This window comes from Artemia franciscana, chromosome 20, assembly GCF_032884065.1.
Source record: "Artemia franciscana chromosome 20, ASM3288406v1, whole genome shotgun sequence".
Classification (NCBI taxonomy): domain Eukaryota; kingdom Metazoa; phylum Arthropoda; class Branchiopoda; order Anostraca; family Artemiidae; genus Artemia; species Artemia franciscana.
Genome location: NC_088882.1, coordinates 37,091,816 through 37,114,643, shown reverse-complemented (window position 1 = coordinate 37,114,643; position 22,828 = coordinate 37,091,816). Strand labels below are relative to the sequence as shown.

General features: G+C 35.6%; 1 protein-coding gene across 1 annotated transcript in view; it reads left to right on the top strand.

Moving 5' to 3' along the window:
• LOC136040204 (COP9 signalosome complex subunit 3-like) overlaps positions 1-22,828 on the top strand; it is a 254,721-nt gene that overhangs the window by 89,595 nt on the left and 142,298 nt on the right. The window contains exon 5 of the mRNA XM_065724362.1: positions 5,609-5,760. Within this exon, the coding sequence (XP_065580434.1) occupies positions 5,609-5,760 (152 nt within the window). The remainder of the gene's footprint in view (positions 1-5,608; positions 5,761-22,828) is intronic.

Below are 22,828 nucleotides of genomic sequence, written 5' to 3'. Positions count from 1 at the left end.
GAAATAGGGAATTTTGAAAAACTTGAAACTTTGACAATAAAAAACGAACAGAAATTAATTTACAAAAAGTTTTCCAAAAAAGAGGTTTTTTAAAGAAAAGTAAAGGCCATATGGAACTTAAGATCAGAATAAATAGAAGCCTACTTTAACTCGAACTGAAAACAACCAGAAATTACTATTAAAGAATGAATGAAACCCAAAACGAACAGAAATTAAATAAACAATCATAGAAAAAAACATACAACAGGTTCTAATATAATGAATATGTAAAGCTTAAGCTGAATATGCAAATCAAGCTTAAAACGAACGAAAAAAATTGCTATTGAGGCATAAATGACACCCAAAACGGACAGAAATTAAATAAACGATTATAGCACACAAACAAACAATAATAAATACAATAAATAAGTAAATAAATCTTAAAACGAGCGAAACCCTGAGTCTGTCCTATTGTAATACTACTACTATTACTACTAATAACAACTCACCTCAGCACCAAGCCGCCTGAGGCCAACTTAGCTACATACGCTTCTATTACATCCTAATCTATTCAAAGCTTCCCTCTTTACATCCTCCCAGGAAGTTCCCATTCCCTTAAATCTTTCTTTATGAGATCCCCCCCACCCCAACTGTGGGCAACCTGCTTTCTGTTTAGCCCTTGACGGTTGGCCAAAAAGGACAACCTTCAGCAGTCTGTCATCTTTCATCTGCTGAACGTGCCCAAGCCATCTCAACCTTTCTCTCATTTTATCCCTAGAAAGCGGCACAGAACCGCATTTTTGTAGATTTATTTTCCTATTCTTCCAAACTTTTTTCAACTGTGAAAGAAAACTCAGAGCCTTGGCTATTCTAAGTTTAACATCTTCACTACTCCCACCATCTTTGCTAATAATACTACCAAAATAAGTGAAGCTTTCCACTTGAACAAAATTTTAGTTACCCAAATGTTACCTTTTCACTTATTCCTAGCCCTAGCGACTTAGTCATCTTAATATTATTTTTCAAACCTATCACAGCACATCGCTCATACTTACATCTAGGATGCTTAAATCATAATGTTTAGTTTAATTGTGCCTAATGAATGCATCGAAATTTGGTCGTTCATTTGACCTTATAGTCGGTTTGATTATAAACTGGTTTGTCTAGGGTGGAGTAGGCATTTAAAAGGATAGAAAATTTCCCTCTCAGAAGACCCACTCTTCAGAAAAATAAATACAATCGAGATGATGATATTGGGGCACGTTGGCCCAATTCTTTTCAGTATTATGGCTTTCTCAGTTGAAGAGGCAAGTACTCCCAGTATGTTTTGAAAAGACTTTACTGTGTATGTATGATAAGGGGTGTGGCCAGGCAGAAAGAGGGAAGGGGTGTGAAGGTCTCCATAGTTCCCTCCTTTTAAAGTACAAAAAGTGTTCTGAATACTCGGAACAACATTTTATGTTCAGCATTTCCAAACTTGTTTCTATAAAATTCGGGTTTTTACAGTTATGGAGCACTATACATGGCACTTTTTACCCTGAAAATGTCTAGAAAATTAAATGGTGGCTACTCATAATCAAGTGAAAGTTTTTGAAGTTCGGAATCCCAGTAGCCTCGTACCAGACTGAACTTTTGGATACACTCAGGCCTGGATTAACCAATAGGCCCACTTGGCCTGGGTCTAGAAGCGCGCAATACCATAGGATGCAATAAATTTGCAATAAATAGGTGCAGCGCTGGCTATTCACATAAAAAGCTATTTTGACACAACACATGAATTCCGTGGCCACTTATAAACTGTCAGGTGTGTCCCAAGAATGGCAGTTGATAGTTTTCTTTCATTCGTCTTTCATTACTTTTGGCTCATCAGTGACGCTCTTTTCAGGGCTTCCAGTCTCCCCGAATTTTCGGGGATTTCTCCGAAAATCTTGTAAAAACGGATCGGCAACAACGTTCAGGCCTAGAAGCGTCAAAGCTTTAAATCCGGCCCTGGATACATTCCATCCTATGTTCTACAATTTTGAACTTAGTTCCCATGCCTCACGAACTTTGAATTGAAGAAAATAAACTTTGCGTCTGTGAACTGACGTTTCGTATGTGTCATATAAAAAAGCGGAAATCCACCTTTAGCTACGTACAGGGTAAACGGGAGTCCTTGGTGTCTCAACGAAATTTTAAGATCTTGCATATAATTTTCATGTAATTGCACGTTTTTCCTAGTTTAATGAATTAGCCCTCCCATCGTTAGGAATTTATATATTCACGTCTATTCATTTTGGCTACTTTTATCATTCTATTTCTCTAATGAGATCTTCGTGACGCTGTAGTCTTTTCCCTTTAAGTAGAATTTTTGTGTCTCTTGAAAGCTCCTCCCGTTTTAACTTGAGGTTGAATACAACTATTCTTTATATAGCTTTCTCTTCTGAGCCTACTTGAGGGTCCTTCTTAGAGGAGGAAATCTGGAAATTTTGCCATTTTCATCTTCAACTAGTGTAAATGTATCTCATTAATATATGCTGATGGGGGATTTTGCGGGAGGAGGAACACTCGCTTTAGTTCTTATATGATTTTATCTCTTTATGTTATTCTAAAAAAATGCTTTAAGACTTAAGTAGGTAACATTAAGGATAGTGAATATCCCTGTTTAATATGTCCCTTTGGTATCTTTCGTAAAAAATTATAACAGTAGAAATAATACACACATACCAGTAGACTATGCATACCAGATTATGTATGGTTAAAACGGGTTTTGCTGGTATTTCTTGATTAATTTTCTTATATCATTTTTGAAAATACAAGGGAACATTTTTTTTTGTGTTATAGGAGCGAAATCTGTTACTAATCGAGCCTTGTTGGCGGATTTTGAAAAATGTAGTCAGAATTTTTCCACGGTTTTATACAATATCTTTTGTGAAGTTTGGGTGTATTGGCTAATTTTAGCTTTATTGAAGCTTTATAATCTTCAGCAAAACATTATAAAAAAAAAAAAAATCAAAACAAAATACTAACTAGTAATAATGGATAAAGAAACCCCCTGAAACAACATAAATTAAAATTAAAGATCAGTTTATAATAGCCAAACATAAAGATACCAGATACTGCTATGGATGAATAAATGAATCTTAAAACGAACAGAAATAAAAATAAGTAATGAAGTTAAACTCAAAACCAACAAAAACTACTAAAAGTAACAATTAGGGCTACCCCCCTCTTTAAACCTTCAAAAGGCCATGGCGCTATTTTTCCTTGCTGAAAACAAAATGTATTTTAAATAGTTCATGTTTTATCGTTATGACGTTGAAAAATAAAGAATAAAATTCTGAGATTTCCAGGAATTAAAACTATTATATCTTAAGCTATTCAGTCTATTGCCAATGGTTCTTTTCTCAGATTTTGATTAATTATAGTCGTTTCGGTTAATTTTGTTGTTGTCATGTTTTGGCAAATAAAACTACGCTGTTCAGTATGCATATTGTTTTCACGAGTACCACATCATCCCGGTGGGGAAATACCTTTAACACCCAAATGAAGGTCATTAATGAGAATAAAATTGAAAGAGGCACCAAGGATCGATCCTTGAGGCAAATCAAAGTCAGTTCATTGTTGCTCCGTTGTAAAAATCCGTAGATTTGCAAGTATTTTACTTTTTTGTGCTGTCATACATCGCACATCTTTTTTCAAAAGAGTAACAAAGGAAGGAAGAACTTTTCTGTCGAGTTCTTGTCTGCTGTAAGTTAGGGGACACTAGCCATGATTGATTGAAACCCCTCTGTGTAAAAGACAACCAAACGTAATTTTGTTAACTATATAGCAAACAATAGTTTTTCTTCTTCTTATTTTATTCATTAAAATTTTTATCCTAAAGGGGTTCCTGTATAAAAGTTAAACTACTGTATAAAACCCCTTACTCATTGAAATGTTATACTGGTAAAACCTCGGTATAATTTTAATTTTTTTGTTTCGCTTTTTGGACAACAAGCTGTTGAAATCCCATCATCATCAAGAAAAAAAAAACTTCAATTAGGTAACATTCTAGACTAAACGAGTTCTCTAAAACCACTCCAACCCTCTGTAATATAGATTGGAGAAAAAAAACAACATTTCTTATTATTACATATATCTTCTTTAGGCATCTCTCATATGTTACTTCAATAGTAAGCTCTTCGTAGCCGTTCCAGCGAGCAGGACGGGATAAAGGGTGATTGGGATCAGTCAGGCCCCATGTTACTGTCAAAATGAACAAATAATTTTTTTTGAAATTTAAAGCAATTTGTTTTTGACCATAAAGGATAGTTCTTGTGGTTCGTGCCAATGTTATCCTGCAGTACCTGAATACATTTACTTTTCTTAGTTGTTTAGTGTTAATGTTAGTAAAACTAATTTTATTATTTATGGCCGTACTGGTGCTGTGATAAATTCTTTGAATAATTTTTGCTTTGGTGGTACTATTATTAATCAGGTTTTTGAAACGAGGTATTTTTTTTTTTTAATTGTAATTTGAATTGGAAGAAACACAGTTAGTATTATCTCGTCCAAGCCTAAGTTTACTTCGTCTTTTTCGCAATCTTTTTCCGGTTTCTGCTGTAAAGATTATTTAAGGTACGATTATCCAACATTATATTGTATATGGGTTTACCCATTGGGCAAGCAACTTGTATGCTAATTATAGAAGAATCCGAACAATTCAGAATAAATCAGTTCATCTTTTGGGGTGCTAATTTTTCGTCTTTTTGGTGCCCTTTTTGGGTGCTCTTTTGTGCTAATTTTAGTGATACACTTGTTTGTTATTCCCATTTAAAAATTTTGAATTTTGGTCAGTTACGTGATTATCAGTTATTAATACTGGCAATGTTTAAATGAGGTTTCGCCATTTTGTTTTGTGGATATATTTTCTGCTCGCATGTTTCGTCAGCTCACATGTTTCGTCACGTAAGTGTAACCCTCTGGAATAGCCTCCCGGACAGCATCATTTAATCACATCAGTTTCTCATCATTTAATCACATCAGTTCCTCATCATTTAATCACATTACTTTCATTAATCAGTTTCATCATTTTAATCACAGGTAAAAACGTTCCTACTTGGTCGAGATACAGTGTGAGAGCGGGTCCCTTGTTAGACTTAAGTTTATTTTTTCTTCTTCTTTTTAGTATACTTGTTTACATTAATTAATTGTGCCACTGTGCACAGGTTATTTGACCTTTCAGCAGCTACTATGTTTGTTTAATTTGAATTGTTGTTTTGAGAAATGATTAATAATAAATGAATCATTCATTTAACTATGGGTTATTTAACCGACTATAAAGATATTTATTTTAAGTTTGCATTGCTGGGTTAGATTTATTAATGCGTTTATTATTATATCATGTATACTTTATAATCTAGAAAATTAATACCTTATAAGTTCATGTCAAATTTATTGATTTAGTCGGGATAATTCTATATTAAACAGATTTTGCGCTACATACGTGAACTACTTTACGTACTTAAACTACTGTGCAGGCATATTTTATTTAAATATTTAATATATAGAGATGACCCCGCAAAAATGCAATCGGGCCCTGCCTCTATATAATCCACGCCTGCCAGCCAGCTTAATATTCCCAACAATTTGTATTTTTATCTTTAAGATCGATTCTTATCCACGGAAGATCCCGTTTGTTTTACAAAGAGCTTCAAAACAATTTGCGGAACCGTACATAGACCTGGCCATGGCATTCTACTCTTTTGAGACGAGCAAATTCAAGCAGCTTATGGACAACCACAGGGATCTTTTCTCAAGGTTTTTTCTCTCTTTCATTTTTTTTTTCTTTGACGTATACCTGCCGCAGGTATTTTTTATTCCTCTGTTCATTCCGTCTAGGAAAGGATTTTCCCCTTTTTTGCTGAGATGCTAGACGGAAATGACCTGTCTAATATTTTGTTTCCGAAGTTATTTATCTTTACAGGGGACGAGAAAGAGTAGTTATATTTACAGTTTGCTGAATAACGAAAAGAAGGTATATGTCTATCTAAATCCAAATCTATTTACAAATCTTCCCGTGAAGCATGAACTAGGTTACATTAGAAAAGCTTATCTTTTTTTTGAAAATTTATCTGTTTATCTGAATCGATCCTTGGACAAAACATTTGTCCAAAATCGGAACACGTTCAGTGCAGAAAAATTAAGGTCTGAGCGATTGCTTTGCAAAAAGGGATTTTTAGCCCCCCTCCTCCTTTATATTTTCAAAAATACCTTTTGGCATTAAAAACAATTTAATTAAACAATTTAATTTAATTAAAATTAAATTAATTAACAATTTAAAATTTAATTTAATTAAACAATTTAATTTAATTAAAATTAAAAACACTATGAGTCAATGGATCGCAATTGATGCGACTAAGTCGTCTCTTGTCTGTAAGACAGGGCTCAGCACGAAAATCGAATATGTTCTTTTGTTATGAAGATGACACTAGTTGTATTTTTTCCCACTACTGAACCCTTTACAAATTTAGAACTTACTAACCAAAGTCTGATTATTGGTTTCACAATTTACCGTTGACTGTTGCAAACGATAGTTTCGCTTGCAGATTGACAAAAATCTAGTTAGAAAGGATTTATATTTAGAATTGCTGTCACACAGCCCGAGTTAGGCATACTCTATCCATATCTCCCTTATTTCAGCCCTAGGCTGGATGATCGACTGTCTATCAACAAGTGAAATGAATAATTTTTATACAATTCTGGAAAAAGTTATGTTAGCTTTGCTTTCACAAAGACTGTCTGCCTTGGCTTTACTCTAATTAGCCATGGCTCTCAAGTTTTTCATGACTTCCACCAGTGATTTTAATTCAAAATGAACTCGCACTTTAAAGCACTTTAAAAGTTATGATACATCTCTCATGTATCATTATTATTTAGTTAATTTGTCAGCATTGGTGCGGGTAATTTTTTGTCAATGTTTTTTTTTTTTTTTTCCTTGTTCACACTCCTCTTAGTGCGTCTTTGTTATGTAAAGAGAGTAACAATAAATTTATTATTATTAATATCTATAGCAGCTTCATCATAAAGAATGTAAGGTCGTATACACTTTCAGTCTTAATTAGCTAATTGCAATCAGAACAGTCTTAAGGGAAAAAAATTGCCTCCAGGGCGGAAATCAGGACAAGGAGAAGGTGCCTCAAGGCATGCAATGGCCCTTATTCAACAAAGCTTTCGCTTTATTCAACAACGCCTTATTCAACAAAGCATCATAAAATGATCGATCTTTTACATCTTATTAGGTCAGATACAAGAATTTTCATTATTAAAGGGCACAAAGTTAGGCCTTTGGGTCCCGCCATATATGTGTCCCCAGACTTTGATCTTTGTTAAAGGATTTTAATCTATATGGCTGAGGGTTTAAATAGAGGCCCCTGGGCCCATGACTTCTCTGAATACCGTTCGGACCTATTATTACCGCTCTTCTACCTAAGATTTTTTTTTATTTACCAAATAGGTGAAGATCTTAGACCTTGTTGAAACCACAGTTTTACATAGATTTTCAGTCTCTATGATGGAAGGGCATTTGTCGCCCTCTATTCCCTCCTTCCAGTTTATTTTTCCTTTTAATTTTAGAGAAAGTTTGGCATGTTAATCCTTACCAAAACAAGTGATTTCCAAAATACACCGTAAACCCTCCCTACCCCCTCCCGGAAACCCGGTAATCCCCTTAGAGACGGCCTTGCACCTCCCCAACTCAATCTTAAACACATTTTAGAAGATTGTAGAAAGGTTGACATTTTGTACCACGTTGGAATGAAGCATGGGCACTTTTTCTGTTTTTGTCTAACCGTTTTCTGTTTCTGTTTTTCAAAAAAAAAAAAAAAAAAAAAAAAAAAAAAAAAAAAAAAAAAAAAAAAAAAAAAAAAAAAACAGATCAGAAAGAAGAAACAGGCTACTTGTTTTTGACGAACCTGCATCTCTTTCTGTTCTTTTTTTCATCTTTTGTTCTCTGTCTCGGTTTTTCTGAATAACTGAAACCGTGCCAATGCTTAGTAGAAGTTAGAGTTAGAGAAGAATTGATAACCCGATTGAAGGGGCTAAAGAGAAGCTCTTGATCCGTTCATCTTCCAGGCCTCCCTCTCCGCAAATTGCTTTTCGAAAAAAATTGCCGGAATCGTCGGGGGCCTGTATTCCTTTGAACAACCCCTCCTGCTTGCTCCACACATTTACACGTGTGTTGACCAAATGAACATTAAAAACTATTTAAGGAATGGTCCTTAATAATTTCATGTTAATCATTAGTAATCCTTAGTTTATGTTACGAAAATCTAAAATCAGAACACAAAGTATAGATTTCAGATGTATTATTTGCACGGAACAAGAAAACGCAATACAAACGCATAAACAAAAAACGGGGTTTACAAGAATTCTGAGTTCTCTGTTTAGAGCAAGCATAATATTGCAATACAGATATTCAAATTCAATGCACGTTAATTTTGTTAAGGACATAGTTGAGGACATGTCATGTCTCTCTGAAATGAGTCGCACAAGGATTTTCAATATGCGTGATTGGAGGGCCTCATATAGTGTACTTTCTCCAACACTCCCCCTCCTAGGTTTGAACACATATGCATCTATTTCGACTAAAATACTAACCTCCTCCCAAAGCTGCATATGCAGACATTTTAGTGTGATTTTCGATGGTATAGTTTAATTTGTTGGTTTAAATATACTAAAGGGTTTAATAAAATGAAATTAAAGTTGTTTGGTGAAAGAGATTGAAAAAACCTGTGTTTTTTTTTTGCCGAGCGAAGATCGGTCTCCTGATACTAAATAATAAATAACCGGGCTAGAGCAACTAGGGAACTTTTTGAGTTATTGAACATGTTGTATATAATCTGAAATAACTTGTCACTGATTAAAATCTGACATGAAAAAAGTTTGACTCAAGAAAGAAAAATTGCTAAAGGAGAAAAAAAAACTTACACAGGAGAAAACTACTTAGTCAAACCAGTTGAAAGTACCCGACATGGCAACATTGGTCTTGCCGCTCATTGGTCGACATATTGTAGCATCTTCGAATTAGCTTACGGCTGTTATTAGAAAGGTTTGTATGAATGAAAGATTTATTTAGTGACTAAACCCGTACAGAGTAATCTAATCTACAAAACATAGATTATATCAGAAATACAGCTAAAAAATACAATCTACTAAATAGAACAAAGAGGGAAAAGGTCTGTATGAAATGAAATAAAAAAACTAGTTTTTTTTTAGCTGAAAGTAAGGAGCGACGTTTAAACTGAAAACGAACAGAAATTATTCCGTGTATGAAAGGGGCTGTTCCCTTCTCAACGCCCCGCTATTTACGCTAAAGTTTGACTCTTTCTCTAAATTCTACTCAATTAAACAGTGAATAACATTAGTAAAAAAAAAAAAAAAAAAAAAAAAAAAAAAAAAAAAAAAAAAAAAAAAAAAAAAAAAAAAAGCACGCACCCGTGATCTGTCTTCTGGCATAGATAGGAGCTTGAAATTTTTGCTATAGGGTTCTCTGATACGCTGAATGCGATGGTGTGATTTAAGATTCTATGAATAAGATAAGATTCGTTAAGATTCTATGACTTTTAGGGGGTGTTTCCCCCTATTTTCCAAAATAAGGCAAATTTTCTCAGGCTCGCAACTTTTGATGACAAAGACTAAATTTGATGAAACTTATATATTTAAAATCAGCATGAAAATCCAATTCTTTTGATGTATCTTTTAGCATCAAAATTCCATTTTTTAGAGTTTCGTTTACTATTGAGCCGGGTCGCTCCTTACTACAGTTCGTTACCACGAACTGTTTGAAAGGTTGAGTATAAAAAGGTAAAGTACAACTTATTAAGTATATAAAGTTATTATTAAGTTATCTTTCTATATAAAAATATGTTTGTTTGTTTGTGTGTTTGTCTGTCTGTCCGCATATGACGTCTGAATTATTTCATCATATACCAATTCAAAAACGAATGTATTCAAGCCGAAGTAGCTGAGTTGGTAAAGCGTTATGTTCCAGGTTCTAGGTCCAAGAGGTTCCAGGTTTGAACCTTGGCTTTAGCATTAATACAAAAGAAGAAAAAAACTAAAAAAAGGTAAAAACCACAAAAAAAAACTAAAAAGAAAATACTAAAAAAACTAAAAAAAGGTAAAAACTAAAAACTAAAAAAGAAAAAGAACTAAAAAAAGGTAAAAACTACAAAAAAAATAAAAGCTAATAAAAAAACAAAAAAAAAACAAAAACCTAAAAATCAAAAAAAAAAACTAAAAAGGAAAAGGAAAAAAAACAAAAAAATTATTTCATCATATACCAATTCAAAAACGAATATATATACAGACCGGGACATAGGGAATATAAACGACGACCGGGACACTCAAAGAGAAATTACAGACTGGGACACCGGGACACAAATGACGACTGGGACGTGTGTGTCGACTAACGTCATGTTTGTGTGTCGACTGACGTAATTTTTGTCGACTATAAATGACGACTAGGACACAGGGACACAACTACAACGGGACGCCGGTGGGCACAGGGGGTATATATAAATGACGATGGGGAGACAGGGAATGTTCGATTAGCAATCACCATCAACAAAGCTCAAGGGCAATCATTAGAATAATGAGGTATAGATCTGAATACGGATTGTTTTTCCCATGGACAATTATATGCTGCATGTTCAAGAGTCGGTAAACCTGACAATCTATTTATATGTACAGACAATGGGAAAGCGAAGAATATTGTACATTCGCAAGTTTTACGTAGTTAAAAACATATATATATATATATTTATATATAATATATATATGTATATATATATATATATATATATATATATATATATACATATATATATATATATATATATATATATATAACTAGCTAGTTAAGTATATAAGCTAGTTATATATATATATTAACAGCTATTTAACTATATAATACTATATTATACTAGTATTATACAATTATAATATATACAATACACTATGTATAATAGTAGATGTATGAAAAAAGGGGGAAAAGGTTAGAAAGGTTTGAATGAATTATTTTATTTAGTGACTAAACCCGCACAGAGTATTTCACTATCTGATCAACAGAATACAACACATTGATTATATCACTAATCAGTTACAAAATACAATCTACTAAATTGCAAAAAGGGGGAAAAATTACACAATATACAGTCTCTTTGTTTGATTCAAGCATGCTAGAACGGCATATCGAGCCTCTTTAATAGACCAAATAACATTAATATTAAAATTATCAGATTATGAAACCTCTTGTAATCTAAATTTCATTTCGGCTCTTTCATTTTCAAAAAGTTTACACTTAAAAAGATCATGATATAAAGACTCTTCATCACCACAATCACAAGTGGAACAATTACTTTTTTTAGTTCTACATAAAAATGAATTTAATTTACAGTGACCAGTAACAAATTATGTCAGTTTATAAATAGAAGTTTTTGCAACTTGAAGAAAGTTATTATGATCAGTAAAAAATCCCTAAGGTTTTATTTATTTTATTTATTTATATTTTTTTACTTATATATAATGTTTATTCATTTGTTTCCTTTTGCTTCTGAGTCACATTCTGAATCATGATTATTCACGGGTTATATAGGCTATGGTTCTTAATGATTAAATTATAATAATTACAATCATTAGAAACACAGGATCGAAGTTCAGCAATGTCCAGGATCGTTAGTTTGAACACTTCTATTTCGATTATTCTCACTAAAACTGCCTCTGAGAAGGTACACTGTACATTTGGGTTGGGACCTAGAGATCTTCGTTCTTCCCCCTGCTTGTTTGCTGGTCTTTTTTCAAATCATTTTTTCCGAAGCATTAACTATGAGATTGAAATCCTCTATTAGCTCGGATCGCTCTAATTTTATGTGTACATTTAGAAGTATCAACCTTATCGAATAAATTCGATGTTTAATAGAATATATTTAATAAAGTCTAATTTAATAATATGCATAAGAATACTTAATAATGTTTTATAGGATTAATCCCTTCGTATTTGTATTAAAGTAAAAGTGTTGACTTAATTTGAAAAGTCATTTACTATTATAAGGTGAAAGTTTTCTTTTCCTGGAGGGCCTAGGGTTGGATTTGTTGGGGCCTTTTCTAACCCTATTACAGTGCACCAAAATTTAAAATGCATTGTTGATATTAAATGCTTTGATGGGGGATGTTGATGTCATCCCACAAATTTATGCATCGAAAACAAACGTTAAATGCCTGTCTGGGGTACATTTTTAAGTCTAGATTTATTCCCTAAATTTTTATTCATCTTACTCAACTACTTTCCAAGATAGCAAGAAGCCCCTCCATTTGAATTTTATAAAGATGAAGTTGATGGTTTTCTAATGATTTCTCGATGAGACAATTGCATAAAATTTTACACTGACATCATTGGAAGTAATTTATTCAAGCCCCGTTGTAGTGTACTAAAATCGAATATACATAAATGCTGTAAATTGCTTTGAGAGGGACGGGCTAGGGCCTTCTTCAGTGAGTGATTTTGGGTGGACTCGGCACCCACGGATTTTATGCCTGTGTTTGAATTGTTCAAGTAGCTCAACTTCATGGTGACGCCATTTGCATCACCATAAAGTTGGTGACGCCATTTTGCGTCACCATAAAGCTGTTGACGCCATTTTGCGCTACCATAAAGTTGGTTACACCATTTTGCGTCACTAACTTTTAGTGCGGTACTTTGCCTCTTCATCCCGACATGACAAGAACGACAAGTACTTTCTGCTTAGAGAATCGTATTGAATAAAAGAATCTCGAGATAATGGGTGATTTTTATGTTTTTCAACTGTAAATGCTATCGTTTCTTAATATTCTGAATCTCTGACAATCTAAATGTGGCAGAATCGGCATCATCTGCCTGAAAGTTAGAAAGTAGCTGCACACATCATCAGCCATCAGATGCCTTCCGTGACTGGTTGGCTATGATTTTCAGAGTGATATCAAATGCCTAAAGAGTCTCTCGTTGCCGTACTGGATTAAGCTGGCTATTGGTCGAAGTAAACCTGGTTATGCATCATCAATTCTGACTTGGAGCCGCTTCACGGGCTAAGGAAATATGGTAGATTGATGGTAATTGTCGGTCGTTGAGCCATTAGCTTGCGGACGAAACCTCCTAGAGCTAAATTTATTGCCGGGTCCTGAACGCCATAAAGAACCAAGGGGTTTAATCGAATACAAGCACCCTTCTTAGCTTGAATGGTGTTAGTTAATTTTTCTTCGAGATATCGGTTAGACACTGCCAGGTGTTTTGTCTCCAGAATATTTCGTTTCTAGAAAGTAATTCACCGGAAAAGCTGTAATTTTCTCTGCTCTTTTAATAAAGTATAGATGGCTCATGTCTTTCTAAATCTCTATCCAGTACCAAATCTTCCTCTGAACCGGGAATTAGTTTGTCTTAGAAAAGCTTTATTATTGTCTTTTCTAATAGTACTAATTTATTAGTACTATTAATTAATTTATTAATTATTAATTTAATTAATTTAATAATTTAATTAATTAATTAATTAATTTAATTTATTAGTACTATTAATTAATTTATTAATAATTAATTTATTAATTATTAATAAATTAATAATTAATTTATTAATTTATCTAATAGTACTAATTTATTTACAAAAAGAATCGGTAGCACATCAAAAACGTTGCTTATGAGGGTGTTCTACTAACAATAAAACAACAACAAGAACAACAATTATGAGGTATAAGGAGCTGGGGGCTGAAACCAAGTACCGGGAAATAAAAAACACGATTAAAGCACACTTAATAAAACTGCATAATGTCGTGATCAAGTTTAAGAATACAATTTCATGATGTCTAGACATCAATATCCCTGCTAATCACGTGCATACTATGGTGCTTGGCTGCTATAACTTACAGCAATCAATTGCTGTAAAATCTTTTAAATCCAATCAATTTGTTTTGTCCATGCCATTTTTGCTCCCATGCCAAGGCAATTGTATTGATAGATATACTTGTTTAGGCATGGAAGTGTTGCTGGACCTGCAGATGAACACTTGTTAAAGAAATGATTGTGCGCATTAAGGGTATTGTTGTTTTTCTTCGCATCTGAAAGAACTACGGCAGTTTGGCAATGTTTCGTTGTTGTTTGCAATTCATATCTTGCGTGGTCATCACCGTCATTCAAGTACGTCGATGTTTTATCCATGTAGGATTTTCGCAGCGATAAATTTGATTAGTTTCTTCAATAGTTTCATTCAAAATTTTTGTCTTATGATTCTTTGAGGACACTGGTACAAATCTAAGAAACATAGGTTGTATTTTTATTTTGATTAAATTTTTGGTGATAGAATGTTTGGGATAATAACTGATGAACTGATTAACTGATGCAACTACAAACTATAGTTGGGACCATTAATAGCTATAAAATATATTCAGGGATATTTTTCCAAGGGACTGGGGTTGTTAGGAATATAGTTTGGATGTGTTTTGACTGACACTCAAGCATTTCTCAAGGCTCTTTGGTATATTAAGAGCAGGCAAGAAATTGAGTTGGAATGATCTGGCGCATTAAACAGACTAGCCTTATCTTATACCTTTTGTCCTCATGTGCCGCCAGAGGCACCAAGGGCATCCACGAAGAGCCGCCAGTAGTCTCACATGTGCGCCGCCGACAAAACATCTTCCCATTGGAGTTGTATCGTCTTGTGGTTGTTAAACGAGGACAGGTACCGTTAATAGCTGTGACACAAGGCGTTTTGTGGTCGACCTCTCCTGCGGTTTCCTTAAGGTTTCCATTCCAAGATCTGTCTGATGTCCCCTATCGTCTAAAACAGGGGACATATCTCTTCATATATTTCGTTCCTATACAGGTAAGCATAAGAATGTAATCCCTTTTTCCGACACTGGAAACTTTTTCCTAGTAAGAGGGACATTTACGTTGCATGTTTTCTCCAAAAACATTTTTTCTAATGAATATCCGAATCGGGTTGCTTAATATCTGCAGCACAGCTTGATGTGGGTCACCCGCAATCAAGTAAATGGGCTGCGGCTTGTCACCGCTTCCTGGATGCTCCAGAAACTAAACAAAACTGTAACCTCTAACTAGGGCACGTCAATGTATTGTCTTTGTTGAATAATCTCATTGTTGTCTTTCTTTTTACATTGAACTTTCTTACTGAAAGAGTAGAAAGCTATCGTCTGTTTCTGTGGTTTCATATAAAGGAACTAATATCCTTCTAATTTTTAAAACATCAAGGAATATTTTTCTCCCTGTCTTTGAGAAAAGCCACAAGTTGTATCATATAAGGGCTACAGAGAGAAAGTGCTCAAATAGCCCATTGCTCTGTAGCCCATGTATCATGGGCTACAGAGAGAAAGTGCTTATAGGATTTTTACACAAAAACTGGTTAGCATTTGAGGCAACTTTTACTGCGTAGATTGTTGACTGCAAGCACACATTATCATGCTTGGTACAATCTCAAGTAAAGAAAACTTTCAAATATAAGGTGAATTTTATGGAAAATAACGAAAAATTATCAACCAAGGGAGGGAAATTATGGAAAATTGCGGTTATTTAGTAGTTTCGGATTTACTACAGAATTGTATTAAGGAGTGACCCGGCTCAAAAGTAACCGAATCTCTAAAAGATGGAATTCCGGTACCAATATATTAATCGAAAGAATTGCATTTTTATGCTGGTTTCAAATATATAAGTTTCATCAAGTTTAGTCTTACCCATTATAAGTTACGAGCCAGTGAAAATAGGCCTTATTTTCGAAAAAAAGGGGAAATAACCCCTAAAGTCATAAAATTTTAATGAAAATCACAACATCAGATTCAGAGTATCAAAAAACCCTACTGTAGAAGTTTCAGGCTCCTATATAATAAAAAATGTGGAATTTGTATTTTTCACAAGAAGAAAGATCACGGATGCGTGTCTATTTGTTTTTTATGGCACCATGTTAATACTAAGTGCCGTATAGCGATCGCAAATTCTGTCGGTCTGTCCGTCTGTCGGTCCCGGTTCTGCTAGTTTAGGCACTTCCAGATAAGCTGCGACGATGGAATTCGGCAGGCGTATCAGGGACCAGACCAGATTAGATTAGAAATAGTTGTTTCCCCGATTCGACCATCTGGGGAGGAGTGGAGGGCCGGTTAATTCGGAAATATTAAAAAAATGGGGTATTTTTAACTTACGAACGGGTGATTGGATCTTAATGAAATTTGGTATTTATAAGGATATCGTGTCCCAGAACTCTTATTTTAAAACCTGACCGATCAGGTGGTACTGGGGGGAGTTGGAGGGGGGAATCCTAAAAGCTTGGAAAACGCTTAGAGTGGAGGGATCGGATGAAACTTGGTGGGAAAAACAAGCACAAGCCCTAGATACGTAATTGACATAACTGGAACGGATTCGCTCTCTTTGGAGGAGTTAGGGGGAAGGTTAATTCTGAAAAATTAGAGAAAATGAGGTGTTTTTAACTTTCGAAAGAGTGATTGGATCTTGCTGAAATATCATATTTAGAAGGATCTCGTAACTAAGATCTCTTTTTTAAATCCCGACAGCATCCAGTGTCATCGGGGGGAGTTTGGGGGGGGGAAATCTTGGAAAACGTTTAGAGTGGAGAGATCAGGATGAAACTTGGTGGAAAGAATAAGCAGAAGTCCTAGATACGTGATTGACATAACCGGACTGAATCTGCTCTCTTTGGAGGAGTTGGAGGTGGTGTTAATTCGAAAAAACTTGAGGTATTTTTAACTTACGAACGGGTAATCGGATCTTAATGATATTTGAGAAGGATATCATGTCCTAGAGCTCTTACTTTAAATCCCGACCGGATCTTATGGCATTGGGGGAGTTGGAGGGGGGAACCTAAAATCTTGGAAAACGCTTAGAGTGGAGGGATCGGGATGAAACTTGGCGGGAAAAATAAGCACAAGTCATAGATACGTGATTGACATAACCGGAACGGATTCGCTCTCTTTGGGGGAGTGAGGGGGAGGGTTAATTCTGAAAAATTAGAAAAAATGAGGTATTTTTAAGTTACGAAGGAGTGATAGGATTTGGAAAGAATATGCACAAGTCTTAGATACGTGATTGACATAACAGGACTGAATCTGATCTCTTTGGGGGAGTTGGAGGGGGTGTTAATTCGGAAAATAGAAAAATTGAGGTATTTTTAACTAAAGAACGGATGACCCCGTTCGTGAGGGATGTTAAGTTTGATATTTAGAAGGAACTCATGTCTCATAGCTCTTATTTTAGATCACGATCAGATCTGGTGACATTGGGGGAGTTGGAGGGGGAAACCGGAAATCTTGGAGAACGCTTAGAGTGGAGAAATCGGAATGGAACTTGGTGAGTAGAATAAGCAAATATCGTAGATTTGTGATTGACGTGATCGGACTGGATCCACTCTCTCGGGGGGAGTTAGGGGAGGAGGGGGGTCAGTGCTTTGGCGAGTTCGGTGCTTCTGGACATGCTAGGACGATGAACAAATACAACGTAGAAACAATAGGGAAAGTTTTTTTAAGACAATGGAAATTATTTATGTAGATATTTCGGCCCTATGTCCAAGGGCCGTCTTCAGCACAATACAATACTAAATATATATATAAAAGAACTTACATCAAATTGTGAGAATTAAAACTGAATATAAAAACACTTATTAAAACATTTTTTTTTAAATATAGCCCTAGCATCCTTACTTCAGCGAAGTTCAATTCTTTTTCGCCAGTCTTGGTTCTTATTCATGTACGTTGAGCCAAAATCAAACCGTTGATATAGTACGTTGAAATAATTATTTATTTCAATTAATTAATTTCAATTATTAATTTTAATTATTCATGTACGTTGAACCAAAATCAAACTATGCATTAATTCAAAAGCGTTCAGAAATTAATTAAAAAAACGTTTTTTTTTTTAGCTGAAAGTGAGGAGCGATATTAAAATTTAAAACGAACAGACATTTTTCCGCATATGAACGGGGATGTCCCCTCTTCAATGCCCTGCTCTTTACGCTAAAGTGTTTTATTTTTTAGAAAATTAGAGTTGTGGTGGGAAAGGGTCGAACTTTAACGTAAAGAGCGGGGCATTGAAGAGGGGAAAGCCCCTTTCATATGCGGAATAATCGCTCGTGTTAAGTTTTAATGTCGCTCCTTACTTTCAGTTAAAAGCTATTTTTATGGCACTTGGTATTAACCAAGTGACATACAGCGATCGCAAATTCTGTCAGTCTGTCGGTCGGTTTGTCTGTCTGACTGTCCCAGTTTTGCTAATTTAGGCACTTCCAGATAAGCTAGTTGTTTCCTCGATTCGACCATCTGGGGAGGAGTGGGGGGGACGGTTAATTCGAAAAAAATTAGAAAAAAAGAGTTATTTTTAACTTACGAACTGGTGATCGGATATTAATGAAATTTGACTTTTGGAAGGATATCGTGTTTCAGAGCTCTTATTTTAAGTCACGTCTAGATCCAGTGACATTGGGGGGGGGGGGTTGGAAGGGGGAACCTAAAATCTTGGAAAACGCTTAGAGTGGAGGGATCGGGATGAAACTTGGTGAAAAAACTAAGCACAAGTCCTAGATACGTGATTGACATAACCGGAATGGATCCGCTCTCTTTGGGAGAGTTAGGGGGAGTGTTAACTCTGAAAATCAGAAAAGATGAGATATTTTTAACTTACGAAGGAGTTATCGGATCTTAATGAAATTCCATATTTAGAAGAACTTCGTAACTCAGATCTCTTATTTTAAGTCCCGACCGGATCCAGTGTCATTGGGAGGAGTTGGGGGATCGAAAATCTTGGAAAAGGATTAGAGTGGAGGAATCGGGATGATACTTGGTGGGAAAAATAAGCACAAATCCTAAATACATGATTGACATAACCGGAATGGATCTGATCTCATTGGGGGAGTTGGGGGAAGGGTTCATTCAGAAAAATTAGAAAATATGAGGCACAAACTTGATATATAGAAAGATATTATGTCTCAGAATAACCATTTTCATTTCAAATCGGATTCAGGGACACAGGAGATTGGAGGGGGGAATCAGAAATCTTGGAAACCGGAATCTTGGGAAACACTTAGAGCGGAGAGATCGGGATGAAACTTGATGGGAAGAATAATCAATAGTTCTAGATGTTTGATTTATAAAATTGGAACGGATCTGCTCTCTTTGGGGGAGATGGGAGGTGTGTTAATTTGTAAAAATTGAGGTATTTTTAACTTAAGAACGGGCGCCCAGATCTTAATGAAATTCGATATTTAGAAGGAACTCATGTCTCAGAGCTCTTAATTCAAATCCCGACCAGATCTCTTACCATTGGGGGGAGTTGTAAGGGGAACCAGAAATCTTGGAAAACGCTTAGAGTGGAGAGGTTGTGATGAAACTTGGTGGGTAGAATAAGCAAACGTCGTAGACACGTGATTGACGTTACCGGACTGATACGCTTTCTTTGGGGGATTTAGGGGGGGGGGTCCAGTGCTTTGGTGAGTTTGGTGCTTTTGGATGGGCTAGGACGATAAAAATTATTAGGCTCGTTAGGGTCCTGCACAAATTGCCTTGATAAAGCTGTTTTCCCCGATTCGACCATTTGGGGGAGGGGGGTTGAAAGGAGAGGAAAAATTAGAAAAAATGAGTATTTTTAATTTACGAACAGGTAGTCGGATGTTAATGAATTTTGATATTTAGAAGGACCTTATGTCTCAGAGCTCTTATTAAAAATCCCGACTGGCATTAAGCCTCTGATTTTCCTTTTAAATCTATTCATTGATTCTTAGAATTTTGCTAGAGCTCATGCCATATGAGCTCTTGGCTCTTAGCTCTTCCGACCTCGTCACAAGTGCCGTATGAGCTCTTAGCTCTTGTTTTTATTTGATAGTATAAAAATTCCAATGGACTCTTCTTTTGATTCTATCACTTTTTTAAAATTTACCCCTTTTTATTGAATCATGCCTGTGTTTTCCATGTTAAAGCTATTGTATGTTATTTAAAGAATGTAAATTTGGATTACTGTAAATGTGGCCTGTTTTGATTTTTGCCTTTCCCTCCGTCCCAACTTACTATTACTACGGCTACTAACAACTCATTGCAGCACTAAACTGCCTGAGCTACACAGCTACACACTCTTCTTCATATAAAATCTATTAAAAACCCGCCTCTTTACACCATCCCCATCCGTTTAGGGATGAGTTGCTTTTCGTTTGGCTAATACAAAATTATAGTGTTTTAAGGGGAATACCATGTTTTGTCAGTGTTGCCACGTTAGACCTTGAAAAAAAACTTTGCCTAATTTGCCAATCCAAACAGCAAGATGTCATGTTCATGGTTCTTGATATGTTATAAGAAGGTGTAAAAAATGGTTCAACTGAAATCAAACAGTTCGTACAGTTCAAACGAACTGTAGTAAGGAGCGACCCAGCTCAATAGTAACCGAAACTCTAAAAAACGGAATTTTTATAACAATAGCTACATCAAAAGAATTTAATTTTAATGCTGATTTTAAATATATAAGTTTCATTAAATTTAGACTTACCATCAGAACTTACGAGCCTGAGACAATTTGCCTTATTTTAGAAAATAGGGGGAAACACCCCTTAAAAGTCATAGAATCTTAACGAAAATCACATCATCAGATTCAGCGTATCAGAGACTCCTACTGTAGACGTTTCAAGCTCCTATCTTCAAAAATGTGGAATTTTGCATTTTTTGCCACAAGACAGATCACGGGTGCGTGTTTATTTGTTTGTTTTTATGGCACTTGGTATTAACCAAGTGACATATAGCAATCGCCAATTCTGTCGGTCTGTCTGTCGGTCTGTCTGTCTGTCGGTCCCGGTTTTGCTACTTTAGGCACTTCCAGGTAAGCTAGGACGATGAAATTTGGCAGGCATATCAGGGACGGGACCAGCTTAAATTAGAAATAGTCGTTTTCCCAATTTGACCATCTGGGGGGGGGGGGGAGTGGGGGGCCGGTTAATTCGGAAAAAATAGAAAAAATTAAGTATTTTTAACTTATGAATGGGTGATGGGATCTTAATGAAATATGATGTTTGGAATGATATTGTGTCTCAGAGCTCTTATTTTAAATCCCGACCGGATCTGATGACATTGGGGGAGTTGGAGGGGGGAAAACCTAAAATCTTGGAAAACACTTAGAGTGGAGGGATCGGGATGAAACTTGATGGGAAAAATAAGCACAAGTCCCAGATACATGATTGACATAATTGGAACGGATCTGCTCTCTTTGGGGTAGTTGGGGGGGGGGGTAATTCTGAAAAATTAGAAAAAATGAGGTATTTTTAACTTACGAACATGTGATCGGATCTCAATGAAATTTGATATTTGAAGGATATCGTTTCTTAGAGCTCTTATTTTAAATCCCGACCGGATCTGGTGACATTGGGGGGGAGGAGTTGGGAGGGGGAAACATAAAACTTGGAAAACACTTAGAGTGGAGGGATCGGCATGAAACTTGGTAGGATAAATAAACACAAGTGCTAGATACATGATTGACATAAATGGAACGGATCCGCTCTCTTTGGGATAGTTGGGGGGGGGGGCTATTTCTGAAAAATTAGAAAAAATGAGGTATTTTTAACTTACGAACAGGTAATCGGATCTCAATGAAATTTGATATTTAGAAGGATTCGTGGCTCAGAGCTCTTATTTTAAACCCAACCAGATCTGGTGACATCGGGGGGAGGGGGGAGTTGGGAGGGGGAAACCTAAAACTTGAAAACACACTTAATGTGGAGGGATCGGGATGAAACTTGGTGGAAAAAATAATCACAAGTCCTAGATACATGATTGACATAACCGGAACGGATCCGCTCTCTTTGGGGTAGTTGGGGGAGGGGTTAATTTTGAAAAATTAGAAAAAATGAGGTATTTTTAACTTACGAACGGGTTATCGGATCTCAATGAAATTTGATATTTAGAAGGATATCGTGTCTCAAAGCTCTTATTTTAAATCCTGACTGGATCTGGTGACGTTGGGGGAAGTTTGGGGTGGGGGAACCTAAAATCATGGAAGACACTTAGATTGGAGGGATCGGGATGAAACTTGGTGAGAAAAATAAGCAGAGGTCTTACATACGTGATTTACATAATTGGAACGGATACGATATATTGGGGGGGGGGGGTTAATTCTGAAAAATAAGAAAAAATGACGTATTTTTAACTTACGAAGGAGTGATCGGATCTTCATGAAACTTCATATTTAGAAGGACCTCGTAACTCAGATCTCTTATTTTAAATCTCAACCGAATCAAGCGTAATTGGGGGGCAGTTGGGGGGGGGGAAATCTTAGAAAATACTTAAAGCGGTGAGATCAGGACGAATAAAAACCTGTCTAAGATACGTGAATGACATAACCGGACCGGATATGCTCTCTTTGGTGGAATTGGAGGGGGGGGGGTAATTTTGAAAATTGAGGTATTTGTAACTTACGAAAGGGTGACCAGATCTTAATGAAATTTGATATTTAGAAGGATCTTGTGCTTTAAAGTTCTTATTTTAAATTCCGACCAGATCCTGTGACGTTGGGGGGATTTGGAGGGGGAAACCGGAATTCTTGGAAAATTTGAAAATTGGGGTATTTTTATCTTACGAATAGATGATCGGATCTTAATGAAATTCGATTTTTAGAAAGAATTCATGTCTCAGAGCTCTTATTTCGAATCCCGACTAGATCGTTTGACATTGGGGGGAGTTGAAGTGGGAAATCTTGGAAAAACACTTGGAGTGTAGGAATTGGGATGAAGCTTGGTGGATAGAATAAACAAATGTCCTTGATACGTGATTGACAGAATCGTACTGGATTCGCTCTCTTTGGGGGAGTTGGGGGGAG